Source organism: Citrus sinensis, chromosome 8, assembly GCF_022201045.2.
Source record: "Citrus sinensis cultivar Valencia sweet orange chromosome 8, DVS_A1.0, whole genome shotgun sequence".
NCBI classification, from domain to species: domain Eukaryota; kingdom Viridiplantae; phylum Streptophyta; class Magnoliopsida; order Sapindales; family Rutaceae; genus Citrus; species Citrus sinensis.
Genome location: NC_068563.1, coordinates 25883322 through 25899832, shown reverse-complemented (window position 1 = coordinate 25899832; position 16511 = coordinate 25883322). Strand labels below are relative to the sequence as shown.

Below are 16511 nucleotides of genomic sequence, written 5' to 3'. Positions count from 1 at the left end.
TACATAAAATATGATTATAGTCTTATTTATTTATTTTTAAATTTAAATTTGGTTAGATCTTTTTTTTTTTTATTGCATATAGAAACTATGAGGTTGACTTCTTAAATTGTAATAAGAAATTATGAAGTGTTGTTAAAGTATGTTAATTGAATTATAGATAACTCTATAAATTAATAAATTATTAATTTATCAAATAATTAAAATTTTATTAATTTATAGAGGTTACCGTATGTAACCATAACCATATGTAATTTGCAAAATTATGGGAATCAATAATGGAGTTAGTGGTTGCGGGGAGGTTGGGCCAAGGGAAATTTTCAAAATGACTGAAGAAATTTGACTACAGCTGTCTTTCGTATGATTGATTCATCGCGATGGTTGTTGATGACCCCGGTTGATAATATCTGCCCTCAAGTCAACACAGAAAACAAAAAAACAATTCACCCCCCCACCATAAAATAAATGGAAAAAAAATATTCATAAAACTTTCGTAAGAGAAAATAAGAATGCGCATTAGATATTATTATTTTTCAATTAATATGTCTCGAGTTTAAGGGAGGGGGAGGAGAGAAAAAACTTCTGAAAGAGTATTCAATTGGGCCAACCATTCTCGGGCATAGCACTGTATTTGTCATAAAACCTTCCTTGCCCTTTCGTTGATATTTTGAGAGTTCATGATGTATGCTGTGAGAGTAACTTTTGTCCTTCTTTCATAGCAAGAGTTTCCTAATTAAGCTTTAATTATGTAATTTATATTGAACTGCAATCATAGCAAGTCTCGATTAGTATTGGACTAGACTTCAAAATTTGGATGTAATTTATGTTGTACCTATGATTTTTTTTAAGTTGTGCTTCAATTATAATACATTCGGATATTAGATCGGACTTTAAATTCTGACGAGACTTTTAATGTAATAATTTTATAAACTTGTATTATACTATATAGAGTAGTAATAGCAAATGATAAACCACTTTCCTTATTATAAAAAGGGGATTTGAGTTTTTAAATTGGTAATCTCTTATGATTTAAGCTTCTGATGGACAAAGAACGAGTGTGTAATTATTAATTATCATCTAAAAATGTAAAGAAATTAAAACTAAATCATACTCTTCTATAAATACATATGTATAACATAAACTCAAATTACAGGAAGGATACCTCATTAAATTTGACATAGGCGATTCAAGAAATTCTTCTTCTTATTATTATATATTATTAGTAATGGTATATTAAAAAGATTATAAAAAATAGAAATTAAGTATATTTTCATATATTGTTTTTTATTAAAAAAACTTGGACCCAAAACAGAAAATAAAAACAAAGAAACAAATGTGAAACTCGAGATTCGATAATTTCTCTCGTCTCAACATCCATTAATGAAAAAACAGTAATTCCCACCACCAAAGTGGCAGTGGTTCATTTCATCATATACTAACAAATAACCATTAATACGAAACGAAAAAAAGAAATTATATTATAAATAAATAAAAAATTAAATTAATTACGAAAGAAATAGAGTTGCTAAAATTTTTTAAAATAAAAAAAAAAGTCGTCTCTCTCTCTCTCTTCCCCGCTGCGGCTCTTCTTCTCTTCTCGACGGCTTTTCCAAAATTTTTCCCATTACTTTCTCTCTCTACTTTTATTTTTTCTCATTTCAAAATTCTACTCGATCCTCTCTCTCTCTATCTTAAACTTTCTCTCTCTCTAAAAAGCAAATTTAAAGTAATCGAGGATCTTTTTGCAGTGGCAGCATTTGTATGTTAGATCCGGCTGAGAGGATCTGAGATTTCGTGAGCTGAAGCACGAGAGACAGGAGATAGAGAAAGAGAGAGACAGGAATTGCTTCTCTTTCTCTGTCTAGGTTTTGGATCTGATCGATATAAATGGCGTTGTCTGGCATGCGAGGTCTCTCCGTTTTCATCAGCGACATTCGAAATTGTCCCAACAAAGAGCAGGAGAGGCTCCGCGTCGATAAAGAGCTCGGCAACATTCGTACTCGTTTTAAAAACGAAAAGGTTAGGGTTTTCTGAGGCTGTAAATTTGAGTTTAATTTAGTTACCAGTGGAATTTTGTTTAGTATTTAATTTCGAGTTGGATTTTGGATTTTTTTTTCTTTTTTGATCGGGAAAATGATGAAACAGTTTGATTTTACTAGAATTTTGGACTTATACGAGCTGTATGTACGGTAGAATGCTAAGTTAGTAGATGTGCTGCGGTGATCAGTAGGCCTGTGTAAATTGTTTATGAGATTGTTCGTTGAAGTTACTGAAGTAATTCTGCTTTTTGATGGAAAATTGAAGAGAAATATGTTATCTTTCTTAGACTTTTCATTAGCTGACCATGTTGCAAGGTTTAAAGCAATGTGGCTGGATGGTTCAAAAGTTTGATAGTCCTGGATAGAGGTTTATGGCAAGAATTTGTGAATGGGGCTTTCTTTGCATACAGTCTTTGGTATTCCTTAATGTTTTAACATAACCACTAAGTGATGATTTTGATTGATATAGAGTTATGGGTTATCAGTAAGGACATCCTCATTTCTTTACTAATCAAAGTATAAAACACATAGATTTTCTATTAGAAGAGACTTGTTTATAGCTGAAAGAGAGTTTGATGCCTTGCATAATGTACTAGGCCTCTGTTTGAACTGACCGATCTCATTGGGATTCTGCCTATACACTCCTTCAGGTTTCTGTCAAAATTAGTCTTGGTGATTGTCAACAAGGAAGCCTTTTTTCTCAATTTAGACAATATTGGTTGGGGGACTGATAAAGATATAAATTCATATTTGTTCTCCTTTTTGTTTTCCTCTTGTTTTATTTATTCTATTAAGTTCCAGAATAACAGTTAACCTCCTTACCAAGGTTGTGTTCCAAAATTATTGCTACTGAAAAGTAAAGTATAAGTCTTATATAATGTTAGAAACTGCTATGGGGATTGTGCGAAAGATGTCAGGAGTAGCAAGAGGAAATTATTCTGATATGCAGTGCAATTGGTAAATTTGCACTTTTATGAGTTAGTAACATCATATGGGATGCGCTTGAAAATTAAATCATTAACTTAATGCAATTTTAGTAAATGAGTCCATGACAAAATATTTCAAAGTGTAATTTCTTTGAAATAAAAACCATTGGATTAAGTTTGTCCTATGAAAATTTCTTTGGCTGAAAGAAATAACTCTTTTGCACAGTATGATTCACAAAGGCTTATTTATGTTCGTGCTTGAGATATATAAGGCGTGAAGTATTATCACCATATTTAAAAAATCCAGGGGAGCAAGATATTCCTTGGATCAATTAGTCAAACTATCGTGACTGACTATTAAATACTGGTCTGACTTGCTAATTTAATGGATACCAGAGGTCACAAGCCTCTTACTTGTTAAACATTTATTTATTTTATTTTTTATGGGTTAGTAGCAAATTTTGTCACACATTGCATATGCTCACAAAGTTAAATGATTAGTGTTTATTTGCATCATTGAACCTTAAACTCTGCTTGCTTCTTAGGCATTTAGCCTTTGAGGGATTAGATTGGCCATATATCATATTTTTGTCTTTTATGAGTTTTATTTGCTGGAACTAATGCTGAAAATTTTTTGAATGTATGATTGATTCTTTGTTTCTTAGTTTTATTTTTATAGTCATTTATTATTATAAATTTATTACAATTATAACATAATGATGATATTATGGTTCAGTGTTTATTGGCATCATTGAATCTTAAGCTTTCTTTGCTTCTTAGGCATTTAGCATGTGAAGGATTAGTTTGGCTGTATATTTTACTTTTAGGTCACTCATAAGGTTTATTTGCTGGGACTAAGCGTGTGCCGCGCAGCTGCCCTAAACGCACCCTAATGCTGAAAATTTGATGAATGTATGATTGATGCTTTGTTTCTTAGTTTTTATTTTATAATAATTTATTGTTATAAATTTATTACAATTATAAAAATAACAATGATAAGCTTATGGGGTGGTTGGTAGACTACTCATAGCCAAAGTTTTCGAAGAGGTGAACAAGCTTTATTTTGAACGATTTAATAGGAATCGATCAATATAAGACAAGCTAATGCCACCTGTGTAATGGAATAATTTCTACACTTTATATGCATTAGTTGTTCTTAAGGAATGATTTCATGTGCAAAAGAGCAACCAAACTCGATATTGTGTTAATTTATACAGTTTATTTTTACCCTCCACAGAAACTATACAGCGCACCAAAAATGCCGTAAAAATTATTGCTCTTCTTTATAAGTCTGTTTTATTTTGATTCTTTTTATCCTTGCATGCTAACATTGGCCACACACTGACAAGTGATCTACTGGTATTGAAACTTTTCACTTTGTCAACAGGGGTTGTCACCTTATGAAAAGAAAAAATATGTTTGGAAAATGCTTTACATTTACATGCTGGGTTACGATGTAGATTTTGGTCACATGGAAGCTGTTTCTTTAATATCTGCACCGAAGTATCCAGAGAAACAGGTAAAATCCTTTGCATTTCAGTTTTTCCCATAATTTGTACTTGTTTGTTTATTTCTTTCTCCACTTATGTCTTCAAACAGTATGGTAATCATGTGATTTGTCTGTATAGGTTGAATTATTGATACCAACAGTCAAAGTGATGTATACGAATTTTGAAAGTGCATATTTAAATTGATTTAAACAATGATATAATTTTTGAAGACTAGGTTATTTGGATCTCTCTGAATAATGCTATTTGTTACTTCCAGGGGCTGGAAAGCTCATTTGCAGATCATATATTCTTGTGTTTGAAAGCTATGTTTCTTGCAATATGACTATTTAATTCTGGAATGCCAAATGTTTTTGCACATTTTCTATTTTTAGAAATATCCCCCATGAATTTCTGTTTAATTAACTTTTTATCATGCTCTAAATGGCTGCAGGTTGGGTACATTGTGACATCGTGTTTGCTCAATGAGAACCATGATTTTCTGAGATTAGCGATAAACACTGTACGCAATGATATTATTGGACGAAATGAAACTTTCCAGTGCCTAGCATTGACTATGGTATGTTGGCAAGAAATCTATAGAAGCCTCTTTTTCCCTTAATCTATTTATCCTTTTCATCAACTCATACATTATCCTGGAGCGATTTTCAATTTATTTCATAAGAAAGAAATGGTTTTATATCTTTAAGTTGCTCTCAATAATTTCAGCATATTATAATCTTTTGGTCGTGGATGGTAGCATCTTTATCTTCTACGATTGACTTTGTTTCTTATTAGGAGCAAATGTTATATGCCTAGTTCTGTTCATGAGATAAGTTTCTGATTATGGTCCTGTCTTTTTTTTTTTGGTCTCTTTCTTCTTGCAGTCATCTTCTTTTTGGTTTAAATAAAGACTTGCATTCACATTTTTTACCATTTTAAGAGCTTTGGGTACTCAGCAAGTTATGTACTTCTGCTGTTTTTATTAAATATTGCAGGTTGGAAACATTGGTGGAAGAGAGTTTGCTGAATCACTAGCACCTGATGTTCAAAAATTAATTGTAAGAATAACTCTATTTTGCAGCTTTAATTGGCATTTTTGGATATTAGCTGACCTTAACCAGTTATTTCATTTTAGATTTCTAGTAGCTGCAGACCGCTTGTGAGAAAAAAAGCTGCATTATGTTTGTTGCGCTTGTACAGGAAAAATCCTGATGTTGTCAATGTAGATGGCTGGTATGTTTGATATTTCATTTATTTATAACAGGCTGCTTTGTAGTAATTGATTAATTTTATTAATTTGCATTTGTCTTGTTTTCCATACACTGTAGGGCGGATCGGATGGCACAGCTGCTAGATGAACGAGACCTGGGCGTTTTGACATCATCTATGAGCCTTCTTGTTGCTTTGGTATCAAATAATCATGAAGCATACTGGAGTTGTCTTCCGAAATGCGTCAAAATATTGGAACGGCTTGCTAGAAACCAGGATGTTCCACAAGAATACACTTACTATGGTATTCCATCTCCCTGGCTTCAGGTCTGTATTCAGCTTTTCGCCTACAACTTATCTGCACATCATGGATGCTAATTTTGAAATGCACTTCAACTGGCCTGTCTAATCAGTTTGAATGGACTTTGGAATGTTTACTAAATGGGTTGATCCGAATATCGAAATCCTTAGGACTTGATCTAGTCAAATTGATAGTCCTGTGACCGATCAGGAAGTGAAGAGTGAGATGTACTTTGAAAATATAGTCAAGTAATAGTGACACTGTAATTGCCCTTTTTGAAATTGGATACCTGTGCTAATCCAATGATAATTTTTTATCACTACTCACCAGCCCACTGTCATTAGCGGGGACAACATTGTGAGGGAATCTTTAGTTGTCCTATGGAATCAAAATTATCCTATTGATGTTTTATGTACAATTTTCTCTTAGTTAACAGTCATCATGAATGGCCTTTCTGTAAGCTGTCAGATTTTGTCAGCATTGATGATTGAACCTGTTGTGTACATTAATTGTAAGCCATTATTTGCTGGTATGTTCACTGATTGATTTATACCTCCAAGTGTGATGTATTGAAAAATGAGTTGTTTTAATCTTATAGTGACTACCGAATGCTACCTCATTGAACAGTTTTAGTATTAGTGGAGAATGTAGTTACTGCAGTCCCTGAAGGAATTGCTTATTACAGCTGAATTTTGGATTTGCTATGGAATTATGTTACTTCTGAATTTTTATCAGTATCTCTTTAATTGTGACTGATCTTATGAAATTTGTAAATTTTCAATGTACATTAATCCTGTTGATGTTGATGCTATTTAGTATTTTGCTGGCATAGGTCAAGACAATGAGAGCACTTCAGTATTTTCCAACTGTTGAAGATCCAAACACCAGAAGATCGTTGTTTGAGGTTCAACTTATCCACAAGAAGTATACTGCTTTTTGTGTCTCTGATTAAGTTATTCTAATTGGATTTTAACTGGTGAACTAGGTTTTACAAAGGATATTGATGGGAACTGATGTTGTGAAAAATGTTAATAAGAACAATGCGTCTCATGCTGTTCTCTTTGAAGCCCTTGCTCTGGTAAGTTAGGAGCATAAACTTAAATTTAGTCTGTGAAATTTGTTAATTATATTGGGACATTTCAGCTTTTCGTTTTATAGATGCGTATTAACATATTTGGCTGAACTGAAACTTCAAAATTTTTTGTATCTGTAGTAGGATTCAAGTATGTTGAAAACAAATAATGTTATGTGTTTCATTTTATAGATGCGTACTGATATATTTGGCTGAACTGAAACTTCAAAAGTTTTTGTATTTGTAGTAGGATTCGAGTATGCTTTCCCTGAAACAAATAATGTTATGTGTTTTCTTTTATAGATGCATATTGTTATATTTGGCTGAACTGAAACTTCAAAAGTTTTTGTATCTGGAGTAGGATTCAAGTATGTTTTCCTTGAAAACAAATATTGTTATGTGTTTCATGCAAAGAGAAACAAACTTATGTTTCAACAATATGATAAGCTGTGGATTCATGTATGTTGATATATACAATAGTGAAAGTGATCTTTTATGGGTGATTGTATTGTGGTTTATGTGTCTCTCCTGTACACATTAAAAGAAATATATAGCAGGATTTGTTGTCCTCAAGTCAGAACAGTTGATTTAAAGTCTCTGTATGTGTGATTGGAGGGTGTGATCAGGTTATGAAACTGTCATTTCTTCATTTTGAAGAAGCAATGTCTGTTGGGCTTGAAATACAATGCATTTATTTAGTGCCTGCTATATTTTTCGTTCAAAAGATGCTTTGTCTGATTAGAAGAAGAATTTATGTGCTATTTGGGGTGTTAAATGGTCTGATTGGGGCTGGGTTTCGCCTGAGATTGAATTCCTGCTAAAATGATTAACATTTTTCATTTATTTTAGAATTTGAGGTGCTCTTTATTAGGATTTTTGCTTGTCATCTCCCTCACAGGTCATGCATCTTGATGCCGAGAAAGAGATGATGTCTCAGTGTATTGCCCTTCTGGGAAAATTTATTGCAGTTCGTGAGCCAAACATTCGATATCTTGGGTTGGTAAGTCATGGAAACACTAGCTTTCTTCACTATTTCTTTCAAGTAGATTTTCTTGATAAAATTTTATGACCAATATATGCCAAAATGGGCTTTAATGTCGAAACTCATAATAGTAAATCTCATTGCTACTCTATGAGGTTATGATTATACTTCTTTACATTGTTATGTTGCAGGAGAATATGACTCGCATGTTGATGGTAACAGATGTGCATGATATTATCAAAAGACATCAGGCCCAGATTATAACCTCATTGAAGGACCCTGACATAAGGTTCAATTCGAGTTTCCTTTGTTAATGTACTTCCAAGTCGAGAATGGCAGGCCTCTCAGATGTTGTTGGTCATAGTTTTGCATGATTTAGCCATTAATTTTTAGGTGGTAGTGATTCTTCTATGGAGAGTATGTATTTTCTCATGAATTAAGTAATCATTAGGGCACATGGTTTTTCAGACTGATTTAAGAAAATAAATAAGTAAATAAAAAATTTGATAATAAATTACAAAGTGTATTATCTGAAGAAGTAGAAAGATTTGCCTCTGTATTATGGACCAGTTGTCCACTGGATCGTCGAAAACCCAATGGAAAATTCAAAAACTGTACAAAAGTTTTTCCAATGAGATTTACAGTGAATTCCTGACCAGCATATACAAAGCTAAACCAGCCAATACTTTATCCAAAACCCCTTCCAATTTAGACAGATGAAGAAAAAAGTGGTGTCTTGGAACTCTTTTCTCTTTCATTGTGAAATTTCTCATATCACAAAAGTTGAATGTTATTTGAGCTACTGAGATTTGTCTACTTATATCAGTTTTGAAGCTTCTTGATGTAATGTGCATTTGTTGGGGCAAACTTTGTTGACTTTGTAAATTTCCCGTTTGTGGGACATGAGTTGGCATGCTGCAATTGCATTTCCAAAGTATTATTTTCTTCTTTTTTTTTTCTTAGAAAGGACTGAGTTAGAAAAATTGTTGAGCACCAAAGTTGTTAAATCAAGATATTAGTCAATCTAGTTATAGTGGATTTTTTTTTTTCAAACGAAAGTATATTTTATTCCAACAATTATTTGTTAATTGTGTACTGGTCACCATTTTATTTAGACCTGCATTCCATAAACACGTCTTATTTTAGTAAGATCACAAAAAATATTAATGGCTATATAATTAGATAAAGATATCCTTAGTGTTTGCTAATACCATGGTCTTCATCTGTCCATTGGAAATAGAGTCTAAAGTGATCTCTAGTCTTCATTTAGAGATTCTAACTTTTGGTTCTTGTTCCTGCTTGCTGAAGATCTAAGGAATCTGGTTAATTTGCCAATGACATTTTTTAATAACCCTTATTGATAAATGATAAATTTGAGTAGCGTAGCCAACCAATTTAGGTCATTTAATATGCATTTCCGTCCCAAGGAGTTGGACAGAATATTTCTGAGGATGTATGTAAAATTATGAGCATATTCGTTTAATGGAGGCACTTATTCTTGTCACCAGAGTTGCTCTTAAAATGGACTATTTAACATAAGAAAGATCAAAATGCAGAGAAATGAGTTTACCTTTCCTTTTCACGTTCTTCTTGAATTTTTGTCGTCTTTCAGTGATTCAATTGTGCCACCACTAGTTTTTTGGTAAGTCTTTATCACTTATTGTTCTGTGAACTTACTTTTACTAACTCTTGTTCATCTTTACCCCTCAGTATTCGTAGGCGTGCTCTTGATCTCCTGTATGGAATGTGTGATGTTTCAAATGCAAAGGATATAGTTGAAGAACTGTTGCAGGTATAAATGGCTGAATATAGACTAGTTCTACGTGATTCAGGGGACATTTTATTTATATTATTGACTATTCCTTGCTATCTGCTGAAAGAGTTTTCAAGCACAAAGTGAGCATGCTACTGATTTGCATCTGTTTTCCAGTATCTTAGCACAGCGGACTTTGCAATGCGTGAGGAACTTTCCCTTAAAGCTGCTATTCTTGCTGAGAAATTTGCTCCTGATTTGTCATGGTGAGAATGTTATACTTTAGAAATTTAGGGAAATATATGGAAATGTAGATGGCCTAAGCTAGAAGGATACCTGCAGTTGACAGACAATTGGAAATGTAAATTTCCTTGTCTGTCTTTAAGGTAATAAAAAAGGAGGTGAATAGCTACATATGAAGGTTGCTTCTAGAGATAATCCATGGGGGGATGTAGTGCAAGAGACTAATACATTTGACCTTAATTCCATAACTAGTTCAACCACTGGATCTTGTTTGTATGGTAAATGACCAAAGATGATGTGATAAACTGACCCTTGAAATTACAGTAACATTTGCTATGCCACTCTGTGGGGGTAAATGTGGGGCAGATGTGAGAGAATTATCTGTACTGAGACGTTGAGTGCAGCCCTGAGCTGGTCTTCATTATAGCCAAATTGTAATTGAGCTACACCAACCCAATATGCTATTCAATTAAAAGGGGGGGTTGGAACAATGCCAAAACCTCCATCATATTTTAAATTGGGACCATAACATCACTTTGGCAGGTTTTAGAGAAATTATCTCCTACTACATGCAAGAGTTTTGTATATCTGACATTGAATGGGCCACTAGTAAATTTGCATACCTTAGACTAATACCCAAAACTATACCATATGACATTCTTGGGCATTGCTTTTGTCCTCTGGATCTAGTAAAACAGTAAGTAGGTTAGTGGCCAAACTGGGCCGAATTTACTATCAGGTGATTTTCTTTTGTCCTTTTGGTATCTCTTGGATGGAAATTATGTGGTTAATAAGCACTTCCATCAGGGCCCTGCTGTACATTAGCTGTAACATACAACCACCCAAAAATAGTTTCTTTGTACCTCTAGGTTGTTGCCGCTCAAATAATTTAGGGGTTGTGGGAAACTACTTTTAGGTCAGCTGGAAGTTACAGTTAATGTAACTTAGCACCTGCCTATTTATTATCATGGAGCTTTCTAGCATTTTCTTTTCCTAGCTGCTGCCTTCTTTCTTGCCTTTATGGTCACTTAAGTACTCTTTTTGTTGAAGAAACAAGATTGTATAAGCTGTGCATATGATATCATATCCTATGATTCTTCACAGGTATGTGGATGTCATTCTTCAGCTGATTGACAAAGCTGGAGATTTCGTCAGCGATGACATATGGTTCCGTGTTGTGCAATTTGTTACAAACAATGAGGACCTACAGGTGATCTACACGTTTGTTATTTAAACACAGTTAATCATTTATCTAGTGGACCTGCTCATTTAATATTGACTGAGACTTCATTATCCATATTTGATCAGCCTTATGCAGCTGCAAAAGCCAGAGAATATCTCGACAAGCCTGCCATACATGAGACAATGGTTAAGGTGATTAACTTCTGACCTTCATTCATTTTCCAAATTAGCCATATTTCCAAATTAGCCATACATGAGACAATGGTTAAGGTGATTATACTTCTGACCTTCATTCATTTTCCAAATTAGCTATATTTGCATTGGATAGGAATCTTCACGCTTTATTTGGGTGGTCCAATGAAGTCAACTCATATTTTTTGTTGGTCGAGTTTTTACTTACCTCTATAATGTGATTCTTATTGACTTCATACTATTATTGGCTTTAACGATATGTTATGAGAATATACAGAGATCAATTTCCATCACAAAAATTAGGCAACTTTTCCCAAAAAAAAAAAAAAAAAATATTCAGACAGGCTATAATACTTGTTTCTCCCAGTTGGCTTCCAAATTTGTATCTTGCAGTCTGGTTCTATGCATATGGTAATAGATTTCATATGTTTGGAATACTTTATGAATCTTGTGGATTTGTAGAATTTCAATTTTGTACAATACCTCATAAAGCATGAACACTCTGACTAGTTTTCCATTTTTTAGAGTACAATTTCACCATGCAAACATTAATTGAAAATGAAGCTTTAGAATATTCTGAATATTTTATTCAATTTAGTATGTCATTACATCTTAAAAGTTTTTTATTTATGTCATATTTGACTTATTTTGCCATTGCCATAGGTTAGTGCTTATCTTCTTGGAGAGTACAGCCACCTTTTGGCCAGACGACCTGGCTGTAGTCCAAAGGAGATATTCAGCATCATTCACGAGAAGCTTCCAACTGTTTCGTAAGAGCACTTCATGTTCTTCCTTCATATTTAAAAAGCTTTTGTTTCTTGGTTAAAATGCGTATTGCATTTTCAGGATGTCCACTGTTGCTATTCTTCTTTCAACATATGCCAAGATCTTAATGCACACACAACCCGCAGATCCAGAATTACAGAATCAGATCTGGGCAATATTCAATAAGTGAGAGTTACCATTGGATTTTGGATTTTGCTAGTTTTCACATAATTGTCTACAAATGATGTGAATTTCCTAATGCAGTCCTGTATTGTTTTAGATATGAGAGTTGCATCGAAGTTGAGATTCAACAACGAGCTGTTGAGTACTTTGCATTGAGTAGGAAAGGGGCAGCTTTGATGGATATCTTGGCTGAAATGCCTAAATTCCCTGAGCGCCAAGTATGTGTATTTAAATTTACAATGTGATCAGATCAGTCACCTCCTCTAGTAGTTATATGCAGAGGACCAGTTCATCAAAAAGTTTGATTGAGGTTTTCATTCAGAATCTTTGACACTAACTGTTACTCTTTACCATTTAGTCTTCATTGATCAAAAAAGCCGAAGATGTTGAAGTTGATACTGCAGAGCAAAGTGCCATCAAGTTGCGAGCGCAGCAGCAGCAGACATCAACTGCATTGGTTGTAGCTGACCAAAGCTCTGCTAATGGGACATCGCCAGTCAACCAGCTTGGTCTTGTAAAAGTTCCCAGCATGAGCAGTAGTGTGGTTGGTGTCTATCTCTTCATGAAATCGAGTTCATATCTCCCTTATGAATTTTGCCTTTGGATTGAATACATCAGATTTATGGCTGTAATTGGATACTGACATGCTTTTACCTTTACAGGATCATAATTCAACAGATCCAGGGATGGCCCAGCCAAATGGGACTTTGACCAAAGTAGATCCTCAACCTCAACCTCCTTCTCCTTCTCCATCACCTGATCTTCTTGGTGATCTTTTGGGCCCACTTGCTATCGAAGGTCCTCCTGTTGACGGTGAATCTGAGCAAAATGTGGTGTCTGGATTGGAAGGAGTTGCAGCTGTGGACGCAGCGGCCATAGTACCTGTTACAGTGCAGACAAATGCTGTTGAGGTTTGTATTTATTACCTGTTTGTTATTTTGGTGTATATATGCCATTGTAGACTTTGGTTTGCTCATTTGAATGTGAGTAGATTGTCAATATATCTGTAGAACCTGCCTTGCTGGATGGGTTCCCCTCGGTTCCTCCTAGATCGGGCTGGTTTTAGTGACTATATGCTCTGGCTATATATAGTACAGAGGCATCTGAATGTAGCATAAATAGACCCCAGAGAATAATACCCAACTACTCAGAGAGTTAGGTACTTATGGTTGTGTTGCGTGTGCAGTTCTATCACGTTATAGTACTTTGAAGAAAAAATTTCCTTGGTTTTTCGGCCTTCTACATTATAAGAGCTTTTATGAAGTCCTAATATAGATGTTTCTTTTCTTTCATTTTTGTTATAATTTTCTTTTCCTGAAAGCTTTTCACTTTCCCTGCAGCATACCACTCTTTTGCACATTCTCTTCATGTTGAAACCATGACATTCTGTTAACATCTAAACATCTGTCATCTATTTTTGCAGCCAATAGGAAATATTGCCGAAAGATTTCATGCTTTATGCTTAAAGGATAGCGGTGTACTCTATGAGGATCCTTATGTTCAGGTTTGACTTTTTCCTTCAAAATTTTTCCTCACTATCCTATTAGCCATCATCTATTTAAGTTTATGGTTATTTTGACGATATCTCCCTCACATTCTTTGGGATGGCCTTACAGTTTCTTACCAAGGCATGACATGATTTATTTGTTAAATGTTATCCCAGATTGGTATTAAAGCTGAGTGGCGAGGCCATCATGGACGTCTAGTGCTATTCTTAGGAAACAAGAATACCTCTCCACTTGTTTCTGTTCAAGCTCTAATTTTACCGCCTTCCCATTTAAAGATGGAGCTCTCATTAGTACCTGAAACTATTCCTCCTCGAGCACAGGTGAATGCTGCTAGTTATATTGTTTTTGTCATCTTCATGGATATACTTGTCACTCTCAGTCTGTTCTCCATCTTTTTTTGTTTTAATTTTTCTTGTTTGACATTTTCCTCTTTGCTTGTATAGGTGCAATGCCCACTTGAAGTCATGAATCTCCGACCAAGCAGGGATGTAGCTGTTCTTGACTTCTCCTACAAGTTTAATACCAATATGGTATGTGCTAAAAATAAATTCATGTTTAACATGTTTTTGTGCTCGGGCCTCAGTAATATGTGGTAGTGTTGATATCCAAATTTTCCCTTATATAGGTAAATGTCAAGCTTCGCCTTCCTGCAGTCCTGAATAAGTTTCTTCAGCCTATAACTGTGTCTGCTGAAGAGTTTTTCCCACAATGGAGATCACTTTCAGGCCCACCTTTAAAGCTTCAAGAAGTGGTTTGTACATGCTGCCTTTCCTTTTTACACACCGTATTTGTTATTAATAAAAACAATACATTTTCTTTGTTTTCTGCTTTTTATTGCACTAAATGATGTTGATAATAACAAAAATAATTAGATTTGTTACTGAAGTGAATTTTATATTTTAGTAAATTACTTGTTAGAGCCTCTTGCAGTCATTAGTCTTGGATTAATTTGGTTGCAAATATTATGTTCTTTATTCATGAGTATCAAAATGCAATTGAGGTGAAAAGAAATTGGCTTAATGACCATAATCTGCCTTTAAGGCAATGTTACATCAAATGGCAAGCTCCATATATTTTTCTCATTCAAACACCCATATTTTTTCTATTAATTGTGCAGGTTAGAGGTGTGCGCCCAATGCCACTACTTGAAATGGCTAATTTATTTAACAGTTGCCATTTGATGGTCTGTCCAGGGCTTGTAAGTGCTTCATCCTTTCACTCTCACCTTTATCTTTCAATTATATAATTTTTGTTCATAGTTTGATTTTGTGTTTTAGGACCCAAATCCTAACAATTTGGTTGCAAGCACAACATTTTACTCAGAAAGTACACGAGCCATGCTTTGCTTGGTAAGGAAGAAATATCTGCTTCTAGCTATTTATCTGGGCTAATTATATGATTTCAGGATGGGCATGTTATGAATAACACCTGGAAGCAACCTTTACTCCTTTGTTAAAGTTTACTCGTTCATTCCGTATTACAGTTCAAATGCCTGTAGTCCTCGTGCTCTACAAGTACCATTGTGTTTGTGAGTCAGTTTTTATTGTGTTCTCATTTTAATTTAGTATTGAGATCACGCTGTCTAGCTTCTTCAGTGGCAGTGTCTTCTAAAAATGAATCTAGCTTAAGTCCGTATGAGCATCACATGATTTTGTAACTTGCATGGGGAGGAAAATTTTAACCAAAATGATAATAATAATAATAATTGTTATGGTAATAATACCCTGAAGTATTGTTAAATTTTAGATGCAGATAATGCATTGTTATTAGTGAAAAGAAATAACACTGTTTGACAGATATTTCTTCTGTGACATTCAGAGTAGAATTGAAACAGATCCAGCAGATAGAACGCAGCTGCGAATGACGGTTGCCTCAGGAGACCCTACACTAACATTTGAGTATGAAATTCAGCCTCATAGGCCTATTCTTGAGTTATATTTGAGTTTTAACAACTTGCCAGACTGATAAGACCATTTGATTTGCAGGTTAAAGGAGTTCATCAAGGAACAATTAGTCAGCATTCCCATTGCTCCCCGTCCACCTGCCCCAGTGCCACCAACACCTTCAGTAGCCCAACCAGTTCCACCAGCAGCACCGTCAAACGATCCTGGAGCAATGCTGGCAGGTTTGCTGTGACAAATTAGCAGTGAGTACCCGCGAATATTTGTTCAATATACACTTGTAAACCTGATTTCTACAACCGACCTTCCCATCTGTCCTTCCAATTAAGAGGTGGATAGGGAAAATCATGATGCGAGGGCTGGCGGAATTGAGGGTGACCTAATTTGTGATCGGCTTAGTGTTTGAGTGAGGGTTGGTCGGGATTTTGAGATTCTTTTCTGCACAATTTTACTGCGCCTGGGTGAGCTTTTTATGTCTTCTGGAATAGAGGTTTTTTGATTTCTTTCCATTCTTTTTTCCCTTACTCTTCCCAGTTTCACTGGATTGTTTTCTGTAGTACAAATATGTATACAGTTTGTAAGATATTGCATGAGCTAGATCGAGTTGTGAATTAAGACAGATTGTATTTGTTTGTCAATCAATCATTTTAATAGATGAAAATAATAGAGCATTTATGTGATTTACTCGAATGGGATTTTCCTTGAAAACTAATAGATTTGTTGTGTGTGTATGCATATACATGCATACATGTACTGGGTTGAGAAATG

At 34.5% G+C, this 16511-nt stretch overlaps 1 protein-coding gene across 2 annotated transcripts; it reads left to right on the top strand.

The window, feature by feature from the left end:
* Positions 1-1547: 1547 nt before the first annotated feature.
* Positions 1548-16427, top strand: LOC102613876 (AP-2 complex subunit alpha-1-like). 2 transcript variants are annotated; one of them, XM_052432204.1, is made up of 28 exons: positions 1548-2016; positions 4350-4481; positions 4904-5029; positions 5448-5510; positions 5588-5685; positions 5781-5988; positions 6795-6866; positions 6948-7040; positions 7933-8034; positions 8208-8305; positions 9727-9808; positions 9947-10035; positions 11117-11222; positions 11321-11386; positions 12050-12156; positions 12233-12337; positions 12432-12552; positions 12693-12878; positions 12997-13245; positions 13758-13838; positions 13998-14162; positions 14286-14372; positions 14468-14593; positions 14960-15040; positions 15120-15191; positions 15661-15740; positions 15828-15904; positions 15938-16427. In XM_052432204.1, the coding sequence occupies exons 1-28, from the start codon at positions 1885-1887 to the stop codon at positions 15976-15978; spliced, it is 3045 nt and encodes a 1014-aa protein (XP_052288164.1). In that variant the 5' UTR covers positions 1548-1884; the 3' UTR covers positions 15979-16427. The 2 variants fall into 2 exon arrangements, with proteins under 2 accessions (XP_052288164.1, XP_006484962.1); XM_006484899.4 differs by having other exon boundaries at positions 15828-16427.
* The last annotated feature ends 84 nt before the right edge of the window (positions 16428-16511 follow it).

Excerpts from the sequence above, each read along its gene's own strand:
- LOC102613876 (XM_006484899.4), top strand. The coding sequence starts at position 1,885 with ATGGCGTTGTCTGGCATGCGAGGTCTCTCCGTTTTCATCAGCGACATT. Across the intron at positions 9,809-9,946 it reads TAGTTGAAGAACTGTTGCAG|TATCTTAGCACAGCGGACTT; the intron begins GTATAAATGGCT and ends TCTGTTTTCCAG. Across the intron at positions 14,163-14,285 it reads CTATTCCTCCTCGAGCACAG|GTGCAATGCCCACTTGAAGT; the intron begins GTGAATGCTGCT and ends TTGCTTGTATAG.